This window comes from Camelus ferus, chromosome 6 (assembly GCF_009834535.1).
Source record: "Camelus ferus isolate YT-003-E chromosome 6, BCGSAC_Cfer_1.0, whole genome shotgun sequence".
NCBI classification, from domain to species: domain Eukaryota; kingdom Metazoa; phylum Chordata; class Mammalia; order Artiodactyla; family Camelidae; genus Camelus; species Camelus ferus.
The window spans coordinates 57,631,653-57,653,853 of NC_045701.1; the positions used below are offsets into that span (position 1 = coordinate 57,631,653).

Below are 22,201 nucleotides of genomic sequence, written 5' to 3' on the forward strand. Positions count from 1 at the left end.
AGGGGTGCCTGCCAGGATTCGAGACCCACACGGAATGAGGCACAGCCTGGGACAGCCCGAGCCTGGCGCGCCGCGACCACACAAGGCCCCCGCCGTCGCCGCGGCTCGAGCGCCGTCGCTCTGGCCCCACCCCCCGAGAGCCGAGATCTTTTGGCCGCCGAGTCCGCGCCCTCCTTCTTACCGGCGTATTTACTACCATGCCGCTGTACGAAGGCCTGGGGAGCGGCGGGGAGAAAACGGCGGTCGTGATAGACCTGGGAGAGGCTTTTACCAAGTGAGTGGCCGCAGCGCTGGCTGCGGTCGTCCCGTGGGGGAGGGCGGGTAGCTGAGCCCCAGGCCCAGCCCGGGCCCTCATCGCAGGCTCTAGGAGCGGCTTTTTACGTCTCCTTTTCTTCCCTCGGGATCGCCGCAAATAACGACCCTTGTTACTTCCACGGTGGGCGATGCGAATCCCGAGGATCCGGTGGGCGGTCTGGTTCTGATTCCTGGAGAGGCCCAGGAGGCTTCAGGAGAATTGCCTTTGTTGCCGCCCCGGGTCATCACCCGAAACTGAACGGACCCTTCGGGGTCATCCATGCAGGGGATGACAGCGAACCGAGACCCCGCTTACCCTAGGCTTGTCTGCTGAGGAAGGGGCGGCCGAACTGTAATACTTGATGACAACCTTCATTATTAAATTTTAGTGAACAGAGCTTCTGTTGGTGCTGGAAGTTCAAATATGTGTAAGACAGGTCTATTGCTTTCAAAGAGTAGGAAATCGATTGAGGGAGACTGAACGCATAAAGAAGTGAAACCCTATAAATAAAAGACTCCAGAGGTCTTTTGCTGCACCACCCTCCCCCCACCTCCAACTCTTCGATTAGGAAATTTAACATGTTTTAAAAGGCAACTTGTAAACACTGGAGTAGTGGCTCTCAACTTTTCAGATGGCAAAAATCCCTTTGACGACCGAATGAAAGCCACAAATGAAATGAAAGCCACACAAACCTTAAAATACCTGCACACGATTTCGAAGGCTGGTGAATCAGCACAGTGGTTTTTGGACTCCAGGTTGAGAGCCCTTGTACTGAGTTCAAGAAGGAGAGTGACGGAATTGCATCTTACATGTCTGAAATGGAAACATTTGAAAATTTGCTATGTATTTCTGAACAGTGCTGAACACATAGTATGTATTTAATAACTATTTGTTGAGTAAGTAGTCAGAAGAGCCTGTTTAAGAATTGGACTTCAGGTGATCGAGAATTGGATAAAACAGTCCTTGGTTCCTGACATCCTCTTACTGTTCTATGCAAGATCCTCCCATATTTATATTTTCCTATTTATTTTTAAAGGTTTATTTTAATAGCATCGTAGAATTACCTTGAAGCTGACACCCAAAGGTAATTACTTGAATATGCTGAGGAAATGAGAAGTGGAAGGTTACTATATAGGAGAATGAGTATTGACAAAGACAACAGGAGGGTGATAAGGTGAATTTATGCAGCCAACCGGTGGGTTGCATCCTGGGGAATTTAAGGAGCACTGGTACAAGTAAACATGGAGATGTGACTAATAGAAGATGGAGAGAGCTATTTGGGAATAGGAGGAGATCAGTACTGAAAACCAGGAAGACAAGAAGAGAGAATGTTAAGAATAAACTTGTGGAATCTATTTGCTAAATGTGAAATCTATTTCCTCAACCAACCTTTTTCATATTATATTGTGATAATGCTCTGCTTTTGCAAATTGTGTTTGCATGTCATTAGTTATACCAAACTGTTTTTGAGGCACAAGGTAATGGGCTTCCCCTCCCATATAGGTATCATATCAGTGAGGCCTCAGAAAGTATTTAAGGCAATCCGTCATGGAATGTTTTGATTAAAACAATGAAATTAAGTCTCCCAGTGTGGGGGGAAAAAAGAATAAACTTACATTGTAGTCCTTTTTAGCAACTCTTCAGCAAAGTTTTATTTTACATGAAACGGAATTGGAAATGCTTAAATACTCAACAGAGGAGAATAGTTTTAAAAAACGGTGAAATATTATGCAATTTAAAAAATGATAGAATGAAGACTTAATAATATGGGCAGAAGCTTATTGTATGAGTTCATGATGTATGAAAAGTGTGATTATAATTATGTCAAATATGCATAGTTTAAAAAATAGACCAAAAGAAACACAACAATGTGAAACTAATAATATTAGAATGATGGAATTATGAGTAACATGAATTATAGGAATGAAGTCACATAATGGAATATAGATCCAGGGTTGTAGAGATGTGCTACCTAAAATTTAAGTAAAATTAAAAACTGAAGAAAAAAAAAAAGTAAAGGCTACCCTAAAATAATTCATTGATTTTACTGTCATTAATTTGAAACTAGTTTATTTTTTACCTTTCTACACAATTATGAATAGACGGTATTAACTTTTCCTAAGGTTTTTTTGTCCCTTTGAACGCATCAGGGATGTTTCTAGATGTTTTTGTGACCACTGCTTAGAAACAAATACAGAAAAAGTTGTTCTATGAAAAATATACAGAAAGAATGTTATAGTAAGTTGAATGTTTCAATTTTCTATTTATTTGCAGGTGTGGATTTGCAGGAGAAACTGGTCCAAGGTGCATAATTCCTAGTGTGATAAAAAAAGCTGGCATGCCTAAGGTATTTTTTTTTTAACAAATTAGCAAAATAAATGCCATAATGTAAAATATTTTAAAATGTGACTTTAAGTAAGATTGATTAGAACAGAACTAAATGTATAGCTTACGATCATAGTCCAAGAAAACTTTTTTGAATCTTTGTTCAGGTTTAATTTTGCATACCAGAAAATTTACCTGTTTTAGGTGTACAATTCAGTGATTTTTAGTAAATATATCTAGTTGTGCAACCATCACCATAGTCCAGTTTTATAACTTTTTTTATCACAGTAAGATCTCTAATGCCTGTTTGTTAATCCCATGTCCCACCCTCAGCCCACCACTGATGTTCTTTCTGTCTCTGTAAATTTGCCTTTTCTATACAATTTATATAAATGGAATTATGTAATTTTAAGAAAAAGCTTTTAACCTTAGTATAGTAATTGCATAAGCCTTGTAATGTAATTATAGAATCACTTTATTCTTACCCTGTTTAAAGTATAAGCCAGGTCATCATTTCTTTATCTGTAATTCAGAAGACCTGTGAAAAACAAATTTTTTTAAAGAAAAGTTTCTTGCCAGAGCTCATTTGGCAGATTAGGAATTGTAGAACAATAGAAAGAATATTTTTGCATGCCACAAAATTCACCTGTTAAAATCAAATATAGATTTTTCTATCATAACTTACTATTTGCATTCCTGAAAAACCTCTTTTAGATCACAAACAAAAAAAGATTTTTGGGAAAAATAGGGTTGGAGCAGACCATATAAAACCATTTGAACTTTGTAATCCGAGCAGTAGCAAAAACAAAAATTAATACCTTAGGGAAAAAAAAATTGAAATAGTTTTGAGGTGTGACTAACTGGCTGGAGGCTCTCTTGGGGACATTTAAAATCAAATGAAATAATTGAAACCATTGCTTAGTGGTTACTGCGACAGTGCAGAGAAAAGTGAGCTCTGAGTCCCTTGGGCTATTGTTAAGGTGGGACCAGGAGGATATGCAGCCTGATAAAGAGTCTTGTATGGGTCCACTCTGGTACTGGAGCCCCTGGTACACAAGATCATTTAAACTTTTTAAAAATAGGTCTGAGAGAATGCCTATTTTGGCCACTGAGTTGATAATGGTTATAACTCACTATCATAATTTCAGCTCCTTTCGCCTAATATGAACTCTACAACCTTCGTATAATAAGGACGTCATTCCCTTATTTAACAAATATGAGCATACTTCGTTTCATAAAAGCACATGTTGGAGCAGAGTACAGTGAATGAAACTCTTTTGATGTATTAGTGTTGACGTGGCACCCATAGTTCATTAGCGTTTGCATATACTGTTTCAGTGCTAATGCTGCATGTTTTCATTTTTGCTACACATACTTACGAGCTATGTACTTGGTGCCTGACACTGTATCAATTGAAGGAGGATATATTATAAGCAAGCCAGAAATAGTTCTTGCCCTGTGGAGCTTGCAGTCTAATGGGAAAGTAGACATTTTACGAGTAATTAAGTGGGGTGATACTACAAAAGGGAAGGTGTCAGTGCTTTGGGAGTGAGTAACACGGACTGAACCAAGTCTGCTTCTTGAGGAAGCCTTTGATGCTTTTTAATCGATGCTGATTTTTATCAGTGCTGCCAAATAATGTCAGATGGAAGAAAAATGTGATGAGCACAGCTCTTTACTTACTATGGATACACCTTTATCCCCATAAACCAAAACATTTCATCATCTTGGACATACCAGTTCTTGAAGATTTCTAATTTAAGTGATTAATTTATTTTTAATGTTTGCATCTACTCTCAATTCAAATTGCTTTTGATTGACTACCAGAAAATCCATTAGTAATTAAAGCATGTTTTAATTTGAGATTATTTTATTATTGTAAATTAATAAATCATTTTAATTTTTTATAGCCTATCAAAGTTGTACAATATAATATCAATACAGAAGAATTATATTCCTACCTCAAGGAATTCATCCACATCCTGTATTTCAGGTAAAATGCAATTGTGTTTTTCTCGCCAGCTTTTCCTAATGCCCATCATTAGGTTGTATTTGGTTGTATTATTTCTAATGACAAAAAAAAAAGGTTAACGGCCATTGCCATTTTAACTTTCTTATTTTCAGTCTTTTCAAAAATATATTTGAAGACTAGAAAACTGGCAAGCATAAGAAAATACTGAAAACAAATCAAATGTCCATTAATAAAGGGAATTGGATAATTTAATTATTGTACATCCATATAAGAAAACAATACATTGTCATTTAAGAAGATTTCTTTATCTGTATGTACTGATACAGAAAGATGTCTTAGATATTATGATTATTTATTTAGTTAGTTATTTTGATATTTTGATAATTTAAAAAACACAAGTTGTAGAACAACATCCATGGAATGAGTATTTCTGTTAAAATGTATGCGTATATATACACAATAACGAAGATATACAAACTACTCTAAGTGGTAGTTTCTGGATAGCAGAAATGTAAGATATTTTTATATTTTCCAAGTTATAAACTTCTATAATTGGAGTCTTGTGAGCGTACACTACTTTTGTAGCCTAAAAAAAGAAAATATCTTTTTAATGGCTCAAGTTAGTATTCATGATAGGCTGTAGTTTTTGTTTTCTGAGATAATTGAGTTAATAGATATAAATTTCCTGACACAGTGCATGGCACATGGTAAGAGGTCAAAAACATTGTCTCTCTGTGGTATATGCATACACAGCAGAATACTACTCAGCCATAAAAACAAAATTTTGCCCCTTGCAGCAACGTGGATGGACTTAGAGTGGGTTATGCTAACTGAAGTAAGCCAGACAGAGAAAGACAAATACTGTATGATATGGCTTATAATTGGAATCTAAAAAATGCAACAAACTACCAAATATGAAAAAAGAAGCAGACTCAGATACAGAGAACAAACTAGAGGTTACCAGTGGGTGAGGGGAGGCAATATAGGGGTTGGGGCATGAGAGGCACAAATGGTTGGGTGTAAAATAGGCTCAAGGATGTACAACATGGGGAATATAGCCAGTATTTTATAATAACTGTAAATGGGAAGTAGCCTTTTAAAATTGTGTAAAAACTTTAAAAACATTAAAAAATTTTGTTTTAACTATCTTTTCTGAATAAAGATGTCATTTTGTCATAAAATTTCTTAAGCGAAGGTGGTATGATTTCTCTAATCTTATTAACAAGTTGCATTATGTACCAATATAAGTACAAACTTTTATTTACTTTTAAAAACAAAACCATCACTTTTCAGGCATCTGTTGGTGAATCCCAGAGACCGCAGAGTTGTGGTTATTGAGTCGGTATTGTGTCCTTCCCATTTCAGAGAGACACTTGCTCGTGTTCTTTTCAAGTATTTTGAGGTACCTGTTTTGTTGATTTTTGTGGTTCTTCAGTTTAATTTAACTACTATATTGTAATGTTTTAAAAATGTAGTTCATAATATAAACTGCATGAATAAAGTCAAGAATCTCTCCAAAAGAGAGAGAACTGAATTAATAAAAGTGCTTCATAATGTCATTTCAGAGTGAAACAACTTAGAGAATTTAAAGAGTGTTTTTATTTATTGTAGTATATTTCGATTATTGTGTATATTCAAATAAATCAACAAACTAGTTCTTAATTAAGTGCCATAAAATGGTTGAATAGGTACTGTAATATAACTATGAATTTTTTCAAATATATTTGAAATGTAAGAGAATACCTTCAACTACTAACATTCATTCTGGTTTTATTGTTGCTATTGTTGTTTTGGATTTGTTATTTTCTAGGTTCCATCTGTCCTGCTTGCTCCAAGTCATCTAATGGCTCTTCTTACACTTGGGATAAACTCTGCCATGGTCCTGGATTGTGGATATAGGGAAAGCCTGGTGTTACCTGTATCTTTTCTGTGAACCAGCTAATTTGGCAGTTTTTACTCTACTTTAAAATAATTAGGCTTATTACAGATTGTTTTTATTGCATCAAACTATTTTGGGTTATCATGTACAAATGTGAAATATGTGGAAAAAATTCATAGGATTGTGAGACTTAAATTTATTTTTTGTAGAAATTGTTATATGACTTGGTCCCAGTGTATACTCCAGAGATCAGACCTTGTGACTATTATGTTCAGTTTTTAAGAGGAACATCAGCTAATTAGGATGTGTTAAAGAAGTTGACTAGGATAGTCAAGTTCTAAGAAGAGATCATGTGAAGAATAATTAGGAGAAACTGAAAGGAGAAAGTTAAACCAAGAAAAATTAAAACTTATTTGGGACATGAAATCTGCCTTCAGATAGCTGAAGGGCTCATTATGGAAAAGTAAATACATATTTTTTCTATCTCCTAAGGCTGTCATGGATACAGAATGACATAGGGTTTATGAGTTTGGGTTTTGGAATCAAATACACACATACATGTAAATCTCAGCTATGCTTCTCGCTAGTTGTATGATATTGGTCAAATAGCTTAATCTCTTTTGGCCTCATTTCCTCATTTATAAAATGGGATTAAATTCCACTTCATAGGGACATTGTGTGACTTGAGTGAGTCATGTAATGTATGTAAAGTATGGCACATAGCAACTTGCTCAGTTTTTATATTTGCTATTGGGAAGAACTCTCTAGTAATTTAAACTGTCCCCAAATGAAATTACTGACCATAAACTGGTACATTCCTTGTCATTAGAAGAGTTTAAGCAGAGTATAGGTCAGTGTCTCTTAGAAATGTTATAGTGGACATTTGCTGCATTTGAAAAGGAGGTTAAAGTACATAAATGCATGACTTGCAGTTTTTGAGATCTGCATGTGACTTTATTAGAAATACTCATGGGAAGAAAATCAAGAATCATTAGCTCCTAAGGAACTAAGTTAGGCAATAATTTTTTAAATATAAAGTATTTTGTGTATAAGTCTCATAACAACCCTGCAACATAGGTATTATTCTCCTCATTATGTAAATAAGATTGTTGAAAGTTGAGATAGGTAGTTGACCCAAGATCATAGAAGCATACGCCTATATATAAACCTGTCTTTGTCTCCAAAGCCAATGCTCTTACCAATATACTTTTTTCCTTTTCATAAATATTGTACTTAAAAAACATCAGCAAAAAATATGTGAAGTAACGTAGCAAACTCACAGTACAATATTGTCCACTATCCTGTTATCTCTAATAAAAACATAGTATGAGACATACACGTAATTTAAAATTTTTCTAGGCACTACAGTTTTGAAAGTACAAATGAAAGAGTTGAAATTAGTAGTATATTTTATTTAGCCCAATATATTTAAGATATTATCATTTCAATATATAATCAACAAACAATTAGGGATGTTTTACAGGGTTTTTTATATTATCTAAATTTGCTATATAGTTTATTCTTACAGTGCATCTCAATTCAGATCAGCCACATTTCAAGTGCACAGTAGCCACATGTGGACAGTGGCTACTTTATTGGACAGCCTAGCTCTAACTAATGAATTCTCTGTGTGTGTATGTTTAACTGTTTTCGTTGGAGAAGAATATCAAAAAAGACTGATTTTTCTGTAACTCTTTTAAAAATGAGAAATAAAACTTTGGCATCCAAGCTGATTTAGAACAGTAGTGCAGAGGTGAGGAAAATATTGAGGAAAACACATTTTATCTCCTAAAATAGTAATATCCTTGACTACCTTGTAGATATATGAAGGAATCCCAGTACTAAATTGTTGGGGAGCACTCCCCCTTGGAGGAAAAGCCCTTCACAAGTAAGTTTCTTGGCATTTAGCACATTTGCCTCACTTATGCCCCAAAAACAGATGCTAATTTTTTGACAGTGATCAATAGAGGGTTGTAATATGGAAATTCAATGTTATTTACTGCATTCCTCATTAGCCTTGAGTTATATTCATCTTTTGAGGGTAAAACTACTTTTATTTAAAGTATCATGATCTGTTATGAAGCAAAAGTATTAAATAAGAAAAGCGTATCAGTTGTAAGATTTTAATTCCAGTAACTTTCTTTCTATCTTCAGAGAGTTGGAAACTCAACTGTTGGAACAATGTACTGTTGACACCAGTGCTGCTAAAGAACAGAGCCTTCCCTCTGTGATGGGTAAACTCATTTTAAACTTTTTAACAGTGGTTTTGCATTCCTTTTTCATTCTTCAGCTCATTTTTTTTTTGTGCTCTGTTGCATAGTTATTCTCTTCCCCACATCACTCTAATGTCATGGCTTCAATTATAAAGTCATCATTGAGCTATTAATCACCAAATCCAATAGGTGAATTTTAATTGTTGTTTTTAGAACTTCTGACATTGTGGATTATCATATACTCTTGATATTGTCTCTTTCCTTGGCTTTCAGGACTCACCTTTATGGTGTTCTCTGGTATCCTCTAATTTCTCCAAGTATTCCTTCTTAGTTTCCTCTGCTCTTACTTTCTTTGCTGTTACTCTTCTAGGAATTTGTTTTTTGTTCCTTTTTCTTCCTACTGGCTTTCTAAACGTGATCTCTTCTGTTCCCATAACTTCAGCTATATATCTATGCTGTTGATGCTCAAGTGTATCACTGGGCCTGACCGTTTTTCTAAACTTCTTATATCCAGCTGATTATTAGATATAAACTAGGCATGCCTCTAGGCACCTCAAACTTAAGACTTCCAAAAGTAAACATTATCTCCTCCCCTAGATTTGTTTCAACAAATCATTAGAGAGGGGAGGGTATAGCTCAGTGGTAGAGCGCATGCTTAGCATGCATAATGTCCTGGGTTCAATCACCAGTACCTCCTCTAAAAATAAACAAACCTAATTACCTCCCCACCACCACCAAAATAAAATAATTAAAAAAAAATCATTGTTAGATAAAGATAACATCTTCCTTACATTCTATTTTAGAAAATGGGAGTTGTCAATCTTTCAGTTCTCCCTCAGAAATCTCTTTTTCATCTCTTTTTTTCTGTCATCCACAACATCTGTTTTTTTCTATCATCTGAAAAAAAAAGACATTTGAAACTAGTCCCTCATTGCTTCTTGCTTGCGTTATTATAGGAGCCTACTCTTTGGACTGATCCAGTCTAATTCACACTGTTGCCAAGAATAACTTTCAGAAAACAAATCTGATTACATTGCTCTTTTGCTTGAGAATTTTTGCTGACCCCCACAGGTTAAAATTCAAATTATCTGTTTGATATGCATGTTTCTTCACAATCCGGCTTTACTCTACCTCTTAGCTTTGACTACTAAACTCAGCCCTTTGCACCTTACTTCAGCTACAGTAAGTTTCATACGGTGTTCTAGGCCGTAGTCCTTGCACTGTAGTTCTTCCACAGTCCTCTGCCTTCATTTATACTATTTCTTTACCTGGGATGTTTTTCTTTACCTGTTTAGGCTTTTGATCCCTCTATATGACTGAGCCGGAATGTCATCTTAATTGTGAAGCCTTCCTCATTTTCCCTAAGCAGAATAAATTGCTTCCTTCTCTGTTACACCCTCAGCAGTATTTATTATAGCACATATGACATAGTCTCATTTGTCTGTTAACTTACTTGTTTCCTTCGTTAGCCTTTGGAAATCCCTGTCTTATTTATTTCTCAATCTGTAGCGCCTAGTATAGCACCTAGTATAGTCTGAATAAATGTTGCAAAGAGAAAGGCGGGTTTTTTAGGACATTTATCCTTGCATATAGTGTTTTTCTGTGGTTCTTTAAGTAGTTAAGATAATAGCATTCTTCATTGTAGATGAGATTGCTATTTTTCTATTCCAGATAAACTTTGTTACCTTTTTAGGTATCATGATGACAGTTTATAAAAGATATCCAAAGATAATTAGTTTAGTGTAGCATCCCAACATTTTTTTTTTCTTTCTTCTTTTTGAGGGAGAGGGAGAGAGAGAGGAGAGATTAGGTTAGAATATAGAAAAGTAAACTAAGAGGGAGAATGGGGAAATCCAAGGTTGCTGTGGCCACCACGCAAAGTACTAACCACAGTCCGAGTCATGGACCAAAAAATGTTACCCCAAAAGGTAAAGACCTCAGTTCTTGTCATACATGAAAGATAAGTCTACAGTTGGAAGACAGTGCATTGTGTAGTGAAGAATTTTAAAAGATTTATTTAGAAAAGGAAAAATACACCTCCAAGAACAGGAGGTGGGCCAATCCAAGGGAGGAAAAGCCCAAGGCAGTTTTAATAAAGGTCTTCTTTAAAACTGACCCTGACATTTCCTTAAAATTCTGAACTGTATGTTCTTGAACACCCTTTCTTTAACCAACCATTTTGCACTCTGATTCTAGTCTTTCCCTCTCATATGCCCCCAGATCTGAGTCTGCGATAGTTAGCGTTGCAGTCCTACTAGTTGAGGAATTAAATCATACCACTGTTAGCTGAAGGATCTGTTTAGGAGAATCAGAAATGCAGATACACGTAAAGTATCTCTTGTCAAGGTTCCTTAGCAAAGATTAGATACAGGTCTTACATATACTTAGGTGTCCTGAAGTGAACTCTGAATGAGCCTCTTTCAATTAGTATTTAGAACCTAAGTTCAAAAAGGAATGAGTATACCAACTTATGAAGACTACCCTAAGTACATTGATTTGAAAAGTGCACAATTTAAATGTAAATTATATACAAAATATTATACTTCTTGTTCTCCTAAATTAACTGAAATTTAAATATGATTTTTCAAAGTCAGAGCCATTGGCATTCCTCTTGTTTCTTCTCCTTGTTTGCAGAGTTTAAATGGGCTGTGATCATTCACTAAGATTGAGAAGCCCTTTCCCAAAACAGCATCTACTCCTAGCTAAAATAAGCCCTTTATTTTCAAGCTTGCTTTCCATGTTGCCTAAAGAAAACTGCTTTCAGATTACCAAATGTCTTTGGCACATGTAGGAATTTATTTGAATATTCCTAGAGAGTATAGCAGATGTGAAATGTTATGGTTTTTAGCACTTATTCTTAAACTGTAGGTTCTTATAATCTAGTTACATTTCTCTCATCTGTTTGTAGCCAGACTTAAAGCCAGTTTTGGAAATCTTTATCCTCCTGTGAGATAAAGTTTAATATTTAACGACAGGAGTCTTCAAACTTTTTGATTACAGACTGGCCCTATCAGTAAAAAAAATGTTGAGTATGTATCTTCACTACATATTTATATTTATATTTATTTATGAACTATATATGTATCATTATTACTGTGTTATGAAACACCGTAGGAAGAATTTGAAAAAGGCAGTATAGTAAATGTAAAATAATAATTCTAAAGTCGTATTTACTAATGGTATAATTTTTTGCTCCCTCACAAAAAAGCAATGTGACTGAATACTGTTTATTATTTTGTAAAGGTTATAGCCTTAGATTTTGAAGGTGTAGTTTTTACGTTTATTTTAATTCTTAGTTTCAGTGGCTGTCATAACTTAAAGATATAGCTGACAAGATGTGTAGATCCAGATGGAAGAAGTACCTGATTACCCTTATTATATCATGATTCCTTTAGTAGCTATAAATTTCTGTCTTCCTTGATGTAAATAATCTGTTCTTGTAATATTTTTACATACTTAACAGTGGGTTAAAAATTCCAAGTTTAGAAGATTTTAAATTTGGATTAAATTTAAAATTTTGTTTCTGAGTCTGACTCAGAAAACTAGATTTGTTGACAACAAAATCACGTAACAATGGTAAAATATCCAAACATCCATTTTCCAAAGTCTTCCTGTAGTGTATAGGTTTCTTTGAATAGATAAATGTCACCTTCACCGTGAAGGAAAAAATTAAGTCTGTGTGTGATCCTTTTTACAAATATGTATTATGTTGGCGTGTCACTGACGGTCATTTATTATCACAGGAAAGATAAGCAAACTTGAAACTTCACTTTTTGTAAAAGAAAAGTAGATAGCTCATGTTTGAGCCCTACATTTCTTCCAAGTACTTGAGCATAAGATAACCAACAAATCTTTTTACAGTAGAAAAGATTTTCTTGGTCAATTTCTATCCAATGCTAGTTATTCTACTATATTTTTAAGGTCTTGTTTTTATCAAATTTATGAGTATGTGACATTCTGTAGCACTTTGTACACATCTGGCTTCAGCGTCTGTACTTTGGCTTGGCTTTGAATGATGAAGTTTTTTCCCTAAAAGGAAAGTTGATTTTTCTGTTTGGCTCCTAAAAAATCATAGTTTTTTTTTTAACTTTGCTGAAATGAAAAATGGAAATGTGGATGCAATTTAACAGACTGTTTCTGCTTATTATTAAAGTTCTGTAAGTTCTAAATAAAACTTGTTTTAGGTTCAATTCCAGAAGGTGTCTTAGAGGACATTAAAGGTAAGCTAAGTTCCCATTTTTGCTCCCTTCATCATTAAGTATTCATATGGAGGGCATGTGTTTCTAAGTATTTACACAGATATAAAATATATTAAATCCATAATGTAATACCCTAAAAATATTTAACACATAAGCTGTGGAATAATGAAAGTAAATATTTTTGTTTTTCTTCAGATTTATGGAAGCTTTTGGCATTATTTATGATGTATTATTGAGGAAACTACTCAAATGATAGAATATACAGTGTTAGCAGGGAATTAGCAGTTTTCACAGTGTGAATTAGCAGTTAAATTGCTTATGAAAGCCACTGATTTTAAGTTGTTAAGCATTTTTTTAACTCTAGTTTTTAAAATACCTTTTATAAATACATTTTTATAAAGTCATTTTCCTGACTTGAGAAATCCTACTGTTGAGGAAAGAATATTAGATGCACTTTAATAAGATATGTTACTTCTCTGTTAGAGTGTATTTTTATGATAATGTTTAAATTGAGTTTTCTGGTATTTTGCTGCACTAAAAGGAAAAGCAGTTAAAATGTAATATTCTTCAGTACTCAGAGTGCCAAGTAAAATTAATATTCTAGAATATTTAATAGAGAATTAGACAATAATGGATTTTAGAGTTAAATGGGACCTGGAGATAATCTGGTACACTGGGTCCCTGAAATATTAAATTATTTGTTCAGTGTCACACAATAGGTAGGGTTAGAGCGAAGGCTGCAAAATGGATCTTGTTCATTATATTGCTTAGTTATGTGGTATAATTGCCTAAAATTTCTTTGGTTATTATAAAATTTCAGTCATTTGCACATGCTTATTGCAGTAGCTCAAATAATACAGAAATATCTCAAATGAAATGAACAGTTGCCCTTCCCTTCTTCCACTCCTATCCCCTATGATATAATAGTTGTTAACTCTTTGGAATGTGTCTTCCCATATAGCTTTCAGCTTGTGAAAAGATGTTTAACTTTCCTATTGGTCAGGGAAACATCTCAGATTGACAAAATTGTAAAGATAGACATTCAGTATTCCTGAGATTATGGGAAACTTAATATATTGCTATTAATAAGAATTTAAAACTAACCTTTTTGGAAAGCATTCTGGCATATTTGTAAAAACTGAAAGTGCATCACATCTAAGAGGGGATGTTGGGTAAAATTTGGTGACTTCATAATTAGGAATACCATATAGGTATTAAAAAGGAGGAGCTAGATGTATTGATTTGGGAGGATGTCCATAGTATATTACGGGGAAAAAACTTGTGCTGAATAATATGTACAATGGGAACCCACTTCTATTAAAAGCGAGTATGCAATACATACACACACTCTCACACACTCATATCAGTTAATCATGTAGTTTAATTACCTAAATTTTTTCAATTATTTAAAAATCCTTAAGTGTAATTTATCTGTTTTTGGATGTTTAATTCAGTGAATTTGGTTTCTTTTAAGAAGGGCACCTCCCTATGCTAAGTATATAAGTCTTAAGTGTTTACCTTGCTTAGATAGTTATGAGGACTTAAAGTATAAAATACATAAGTAACTTGAGCACCTACGTTATTGTCTAGCGTATTAATATATTGTAGATCTTTTTTATTGAAGTATAGTTGATTTACAATGTTTCAGGTATACAGCAGAGTGATCTGTTTTATATGTATATATACACATGTATATTCTTTTTCAGATTCTTTTCCATTATAGGTTAAGATATTGAATATAGTTTCCTGTGCTATATTGTAGATTCTCAACAAATATATAAGTTTATGTTAACATGTTTTGCAAGTAAGCAACCAAAGCATTAGATCTCTTGTGTTCAACATCAGTTTTGTCTCTGCTTGAAAAAATGTTTAATTCCTGCCTATTTCTGAAAATAATTTGAAGGTGCTTATTGTAAAAGGTGCTTTGCAACAGAAATAATCTTTAAAAGGATAAATATTCAAAGTAAAAAATAAAAAGTGATAACGTGTGCCAAGAGGGAGAAAATAATCATGCCAAAAAACCCTAAACAGAGGAGTGTTATTGCAACTAAGACCAAAATGTGGTTTTATGTTCTAACCAATCAAGATTTTTTAAAAAGAATCAGATAGATATATAATGTCAATCTGGTTCAAAAAAACGTGCTGTTCAGTTAGAAGAGGTACATTTTCATGATGCTAAAATTCATGTTTATTGTGGTACTCTTTACACAAGGAATACCAAAAAACATACTCATTTTCTCAAAGGTTTTTTTTTTAATGTGGCTTTATGGAAGACAAACAGTGCAGCATATCTTATGATTCCTCAGTGAATGAAAAGGTATTTTATTTGTGAATAAATTATCATAAGCTAACTAAAGACAGTTTATAAAATCTGAGGGAACAGATGATTAACATGTCCACTTGAATAGAATTGTTTTAACTCAAACAACTCAATTACAAACCATAACAATGTCTCTTTTTCTTTAAGCGCGCACTTGCTTTGTTAGTGATCTGAAGCGTGGACTAAAAATTCAAGGAGCGAAATTTAATATTGATGGGAATACTGAGGTAAGTTAAAAATAAATATATAATTTTTTTTCGGAGTTTATGACTACATACTTATGCTTATGATTGTTATATTTCAGCGCCCCTCACCACCCCCAAATGTTGACTACCCATTAGATGGAGAGAAGATTTTACATGTCCTTGGATCAATCAGGTTAGACTTTAATTTTTATGAGCAAAATAATGTACTGAAATAAATTTTTGGCCTTTAAAAATATTTGTATAAAACTTTAATATTGCTGATTTAATAATTATGTGTTTTCCATTAAGCCTCATCATTCATGATTAGTTTTATTATTCAACTTTTTAATATTTTAAAACTTTAAAATAATGCATTTTTCTGTCCTTCAATGTAATTCAAATTAATTTAAGTAATGAAACTAACCATTCTTTGAGGCAGAGAATAAAGTGTGATACCTTAAAACAGGATTCATCAAACTTTTGTAAAGGACCAAATGGTAAAATACCTTAGCCTTTGGGGCCATATGGTCTCTGTTGCAGCTACTCAGCTCTACAGTTGGAATGCAAAGTCAGCCATGGGCAATATGTAAATACGTGAGCATGGCTGTGTTCCAATAAAACTTTATTTGCAAAAAACAGATAGTAGGCTAGATTTGGCTTGTAGGCCATAGTTTACTGACTCCTGCAAAAAATTGTCTTGTTAAAAAGAATACATTCTTCCAAATATACTAAATTTTTAGGACAAGTTAACTACTAAAGTTCACCTTTTTATTATTCATTATTTGGTCTGATGATACAATATAAGTTTCAAGGACTAATGTTATATCAGTAACAATGTAATTTTTATTTATACCCAAGCTATATAAAATTTATACTATAAAAATTTCATTGTAAAATACTAGATCGGAAATACACAGAAAAGAAATATAATGTAAATGTAGAAGATCCTGTTAGATTTTGAGATAATGAATATAAAGGTTGAGATACTAAAAGGATAAATATAAATATACAGATGTTAAAGTAGATTGGGAAAACAGAAAAGTGAGAATGTAACACTTTCTGGTAGTAACTTTTTATCATTTTACCTCTTAAGTTGTATTCATTAATTTACTATTTAAAATTTTCTTCTGATTGTTTAGTGGAGCCCAGAATACAAGAAGAAAATCTGTTTAAGAAAATTCAACTGATATGGAGCTTTTTGCCTACATAACAGTAGGAAAATACACTGGAAATAAAAAACCACTGTGTCTCACATTCCATACCAATTTAATATACAATTGTTTGCTAACATGTTTTTCCTACCAAAAAATCCAGTTCCATTGAAATTTTCTAACTAGATACAGTCCAGACCAGTAATTTATTTGCTAGACTTTTTTCCAAGACCTTTTCTTTGATAAGTCTGCTTCTAGATTTCCATTAAATTTACATAAAACAGTAATTATTTATAATTTCTAGGTTTTTTTTTTTTTTAAGTATGGTGAGAACTTAAAGTTATTTGTGAAAAAGTCTTGGTACAGAATCCTCCTAGACTTTTACAGTTGTATTACCTATATTAAAAAGATTTTTAAAATTATTTTTCTTTCTAAATCATTCAACATAGTTCACATAGAAAAAAACAACTTATTTTCCACCCTTTTATTTCTTTGGTTAAGTAATAATTGTAAAATTATGTTATTTCAATATCAAATCAACTGACAAAGATTTGGAAAAAGAAAACATGCTTTGTAAGCATTCATGTCAACTGGTAGAAGCAAAAGTGTGCAGGCATAGCAGCAAGTTACTGACTAGCTGTGTGTTCACATACTGTAGGCCTCAGTACACTGTACTAATGAAATGGACAGTTAGCAAATAGGTTGAGTCTCAGGAAGAGAATTTTGTTTTGAAAAAGATTCAAAAAAAACTTTAAAGTAGTATGCATAGTTTGATCCCAATTAAAAAAATAATGTATGTATATGTATAGTTTTGTATTGCATTGATTAGGATTTAGTTTGGTTTCCTTTTAAACAAACCTGAAAATAGTGACATCAACAAGATAGAATTTGTCTATCATTCAATAGAAGTTCAGAGGTAGATAGTCTAAGGATGGTATGGCAGCTGCCATCAAAGACCAAAACTTCTTTCTGTCTGTAATCTTTGGGGTGTAGTCCTTGTCCTTGGGGTCCAGGGTGGTTGCTGGATTAGCTACTACATCTATGTTTCAAGCAAGTAGTCCAGGGAGGGAAAGAAAAAAAGACTTCCTCTCCTTTTAAAGAAGACTTTCTAGAAGTCCCACATACTACTTTTTGCCTCCCGTCTCACTGTCTGGTACTTAGCTACATCTAGCTTCAAGGGACGCTGGTAAATAGTGTTTCAACTGGTGAGGGGCATTGTATCTAGATTAAAAATAGAGTTTTATCTTTTTTTATTTTCAAATAGTTATAGATTCACAGGAAGTTGCAAAGATAATGTAGAGATGCCCCATGTACTCTCTATTTCTCTCAATGGATATATCTTACATATAGTACAATATCAAAGCCAGTAAATTGGCATTGGTGTAATATGTATGTATTGCTCTGTGTAATTTTATCATATGTAGATTTTCTTAATTACCACCACCACAATCAAGATACAGAATTATTTCATCACGACAGAGATTTTCTTTGTGCTATCAAAAATAGGGTTCTTTTAATTTGAGAACGAATAGGAAAATGAATACTTTATTAGGCAACTAACAGTCTTTGCCATGTACTTTTAAAAACAAAGAAATACTTTGAACTGGGTAGGGGAGGGTCTTGTTTGTTTTTAAATCTCTTGTACCACTGCTGATCTGCCTGTTGAATCCTACTGACTTACAGAATTCCGCTCCTTTTCTGTTATTAGGTTTAAGGTGGTATAACTGGAAAAAATATATGTAAATCTATACATAATAATAGTTATAGCTAATACTTAGGGAGTACCTTCTGTGTGCCAGGCGCTGTTCTATTAACTCATTGAGTCTTCATTGCCACACCTGTGAGGCAAGTGCTGCTATTCTCGTCGTTTACAAATGTGAACACTTTGGGTTTTAATCATTATTCTGTATTAACATAGTACTGGGACTTAAAAATATGTTGGTAGGACTAATGATGTATACTGTATTATATTATGTGATATTAACAAAGCACTCTGTTTTTAATCTCATTAGAGACTCAGTTGTGGAAATTCTTTTTGAACAAGATAATGAAGAGAAATCAGTTGCCACTTTAATATTGGATTCCCTTATGCAGGTATTTTTATTTTGTGAAAGGTTTCAATTTATGACTATAGCCCTTTAGAGAAAATTTACAAATCATCTATATTTTTAATTTTAGCCATTGGTTACATTTTTTTTTAGCTTTTATGTTACGTTTTATAATTATTGAGTTTTGGCACTGAGATATGGTATCCACAACATTTCAAACCCAGGAGTAATACATTCAGTGGACATAACCATGCATTCTTTTTCCATAACAATGATACCAGATTTTTATTTTATACCTAGTATGGCTTATAGTTTCTTCAAATACAGGTTTGCATAGTATTGAATTTTAAATTCCACAGAATTCCAAAATATGTCTCTTTTGTTTAATGACTATGGAATTACAGAACTCTGTGTAAAGTACTATCACTTTGGAAGATATTATCTACCTCTACAGCTCTACTGGGGGACTTTTATGAAAAACATAACATCAGTAAAGGACTTTAACATTCCTGATTCTTAGAACTGACATGGAAACATATTTTTTCTAAGAATGTTATCTTCCCACTCAACAACTGGCTCTGGATATAATACTGTAAAGATAGTACCTTAGAAAAATTAGGTTTCCAAGTATTTTTCTTACTAAAAAAGAAATGAAAAGTTATTTATTCTCATATTCTTGGCTCAATTCAGTCATTCTACCCTGAAAATGAGAATACTCCCATATTACTACTATATGCCCTGTGGGATTTAAAATTCTACACTATCAGATTTTAAAATCTTTAAAGTTCCATATAAGTGTATGGTAATATTATTATTACAGTGATTTATTTGCCACATGAAAAATTCCCTTGTTAAAGAAACCTTGCTGTGGCCCTTCTTGTAATAAAATCATCACCTATTTAATTTGTAATATATAATCTGTATATTTTCTTAAATTCAGTCAAGCATTATTTATACAGTTGAGGTTAATTTTTTTTTTATTTGTCTTTAATAGTGCCCAATAGACACCAGGAAGCAACTAGCAGAGAATTTGGTAGTCATAGGTGGTACATCTATGTTACCAGGATTTCTCCACAGACTACTTGCAGAGATAAGGTATTTGGTAGAAAAACCAAAATATAAAAAAATACTTGGTACCAAGACATTCCGAATTCATACTCCACCTGCAAAGGCTAATTGTGTAGCCTGGTTGGGAGGTAAGTATTTAGTTTTTTAAAAAATAATGATTATATAGTAATTGGTTCCTGAATGACATTACTAATAAATGTATTAGAATAGATGATTCATTGTTCAAAATTGCCTACTTAATAAACTAATAGAATTATTAAATAATTTTCTTTGAACATTGACTTTCCCTTAAATTATTAAGTTTTGAAATTATATAACTATTTCTCTTGACTTTTGTACTTTGATTTTTTTTTAAACTTCTGTATCCAATTAGTCATCCTAAATAGCAATAGTGATAGCTGTGCATTTATTCCAGTTTTTCTACCATTGCTCAAAACATTCGTTTTAATTCCTTCCAAAGCTACTTTGTGAGCCTTATATGAAAATTGATCTCTTATTTTATAAGTACACTTTATTTTGTGACTGAGTTCATTGAATGTTTTAGGAAATGATAGTTTTATTGAAATAGGGAAATAACCTAATAAAGAGACTACTTTGAAGAGAAAACAATCATGGATGTGTATATTTGTGTAAGTTCTGATACATGTTTTATGATGCAGTTACAGTTAATGGGTATCAGGATCATTCAGAGAGAAAAATCAAGTCTTTCCTGAAAAGTAGCATTTGCTCAAAATGGTATTTTCATCTAGGACAGGTGGATTTAGTTACAAAGTTATTTTTTTGAGACTGCCTTGTGGGTCTTCATTAGGTCTTCAGCATAGACTCTAGGATAGTATGATTGGCGTGTTGGGTTTTGCACTTCTGTTTTGTTTATTGGCATATAATCTTAGAGTTGTGGCAAGAAAACTAAGGGTGTTATTTATTGCATTTACACAGAGTTGAAAATACTTTCTACCCTACTCTACCTCACCTGCATCTAAACACAGTAATACTTATTTTCACTGTAATCTAGCCCATTTAAGTTATTTTCAACCCAAGAGTTATGGCTTACTCTATTATTCAAAATGGAGAATATAGAACAACTTTATTTTGAAGAGTGAATATGCATTACAGAATTTTACCTGTTCTCTCTTTTTGTATAATGCAGTGGATGTATGTGTACATAAAATTTTCCAGTAAGTTTTCATCTCGGCTGAAAAAATATTTTTACCACACAGGTGCTATTTTTGGAGCACTGCAAGACATACTTGGGAGCCGTTCAGTCTCAAAGGAATGTTATAACCAGGCAGGCCGTATACCTGATTGGTGTTCTCTTAATAACCCACCTTTGGAAATAATGTTTGATGTCGGGAAAGCTCAGCCACCTCTGATGAAGAGAGCATTTTCCACTGAGAAATGAAAGTTTGATTGGAATTCAGCTTTGCTTCATTTCAAATATCTAATCAGTTACAAGCAAACTGTACAAAGTATGTGCGATGCTGTTAGAGATGACTAGTAGAAGTGAAAGCTTTTCTGTAATTATTCTTCACATTAATATTTAATTATTTTGACTCTGATTTCTCTTGTGTAGTAGTAGAATGGTAGCTGATGCTTATGAAATTAGTTGTATTTATGTCAATAAAATATAGTAAAGCTGTTTAATTTTGAAAGTTTTTTACATAGTTCATTTTTCAAAAAGAATAAAAACGTTGTCCCTCCACAATTCACATAATCTGTCCTGAGCTTTGGAGACTTCATTAATTTCATTATTTTCAGCAATTATTTCATTTAAATAATAATGTTACTATTTCCAGTTATTTCAAATATTAACATGAGTCTATTTCTTAAAACCCTTTTGCTTTGATATTTATGTGTCCATGTTATAATAATGCCATTTTTCCAGAAATATATTTGACTTTTTGGACTGAGAATATTGGGTAACATAGTTAAGCATTTGGTAAGCAAAATATGGAAATGTTCACTTTTAAACTTTATTTTATTAATTTCTAAGAGAAAAAGATACTTCATTTTTATGCAAAGATACTTCATTTTATGCATTTTTATGCAACTACTTTATAAATGTATTCATAACGTCTTTAATCTCTTTTGTGCTTTTTATCTTCTTAAGACAGGGGATCTTTGAAATATGTGATTAGTCATTACTTAATTTTTATTTTTGTTTGTTTTTCTTCATTTGTTTTTAATGAACTACCTCTTACTAGAATTCTACTGGTTTCATTTTTTCTAAGTACCTGTGAAGATGGAAAATACATACATATGTGTGCTCAGTCCTGAAGACTGAGTAGGAATTTATACATTTTCTAGACTATGTATCCTAAGTCCGTTCTTACTCATAATTTAATCATTCTGCCTTTTTCTGTATCCTTCCTAGTTTTGCCATATGCTTTATGTATGAAGATAGCACAAACCAACACCTGAAAGAGCCAGTTCCTAGCATTAAGAATAGGAAAGGGTTCATTTTCATATTTATGTGTGTGTTACTTTTTAAAATACTTCTAGGTCTACTTTGTCACCATGTACTACTATTTTAATAGCCCCAAACTAAG

At 33.1% G+C, this 22,201-nt stretch overlaps 1 protein-coding gene across 2 annotated transcripts; it reads left to right on the forward strand.

Moving 5' to 3' along the window:
• The first annotated feature begins 88 nt into the window (after window positions 1-88).
• Window positions 89-21,366, forward strand: ACTR10 (actin related protein 10). Of its 2 annotated transcripts, XM_032482108.1 has the most exons (13): window positions 89-274; window positions 2,570-2,642; window positions 4,531-4,613; window positions 5,886-5,994; window positions 6,403-6,510; window positions 8,292-8,359; window positions 8,626-8,705; window positions 12,869-12,904; window positions 15,351-15,430; window positions 15,508-15,581; window positions 18,552-18,633; window positions 19,582-19,783; window positions 20,873-21,366. In XM_032482108.1, the coding sequence occupies exons 1-13, from the start codon at window positions 198-200 to the stop codon at window positions 21,052-21,054; spliced, it is 1,254 nt and encodes a 417-aa protein (XP_032337999.1). In that variant the 5' UTR covers window positions 89-197; the 3' UTR covers window positions 21,055-21,366. The 2 variants fall into 2 exon arrangements, with proteins under 2 accessions (XP_032337999.1, XP_032338000.1); XM_032482109.1 differs by lacking the exon at window positions 12,869-12,904 and having other exon boundaries at window positions 101-274; window positions 20,873-21,306.
• Window positions 21,367-22,201: the final 835 nt, after the last annotated feature.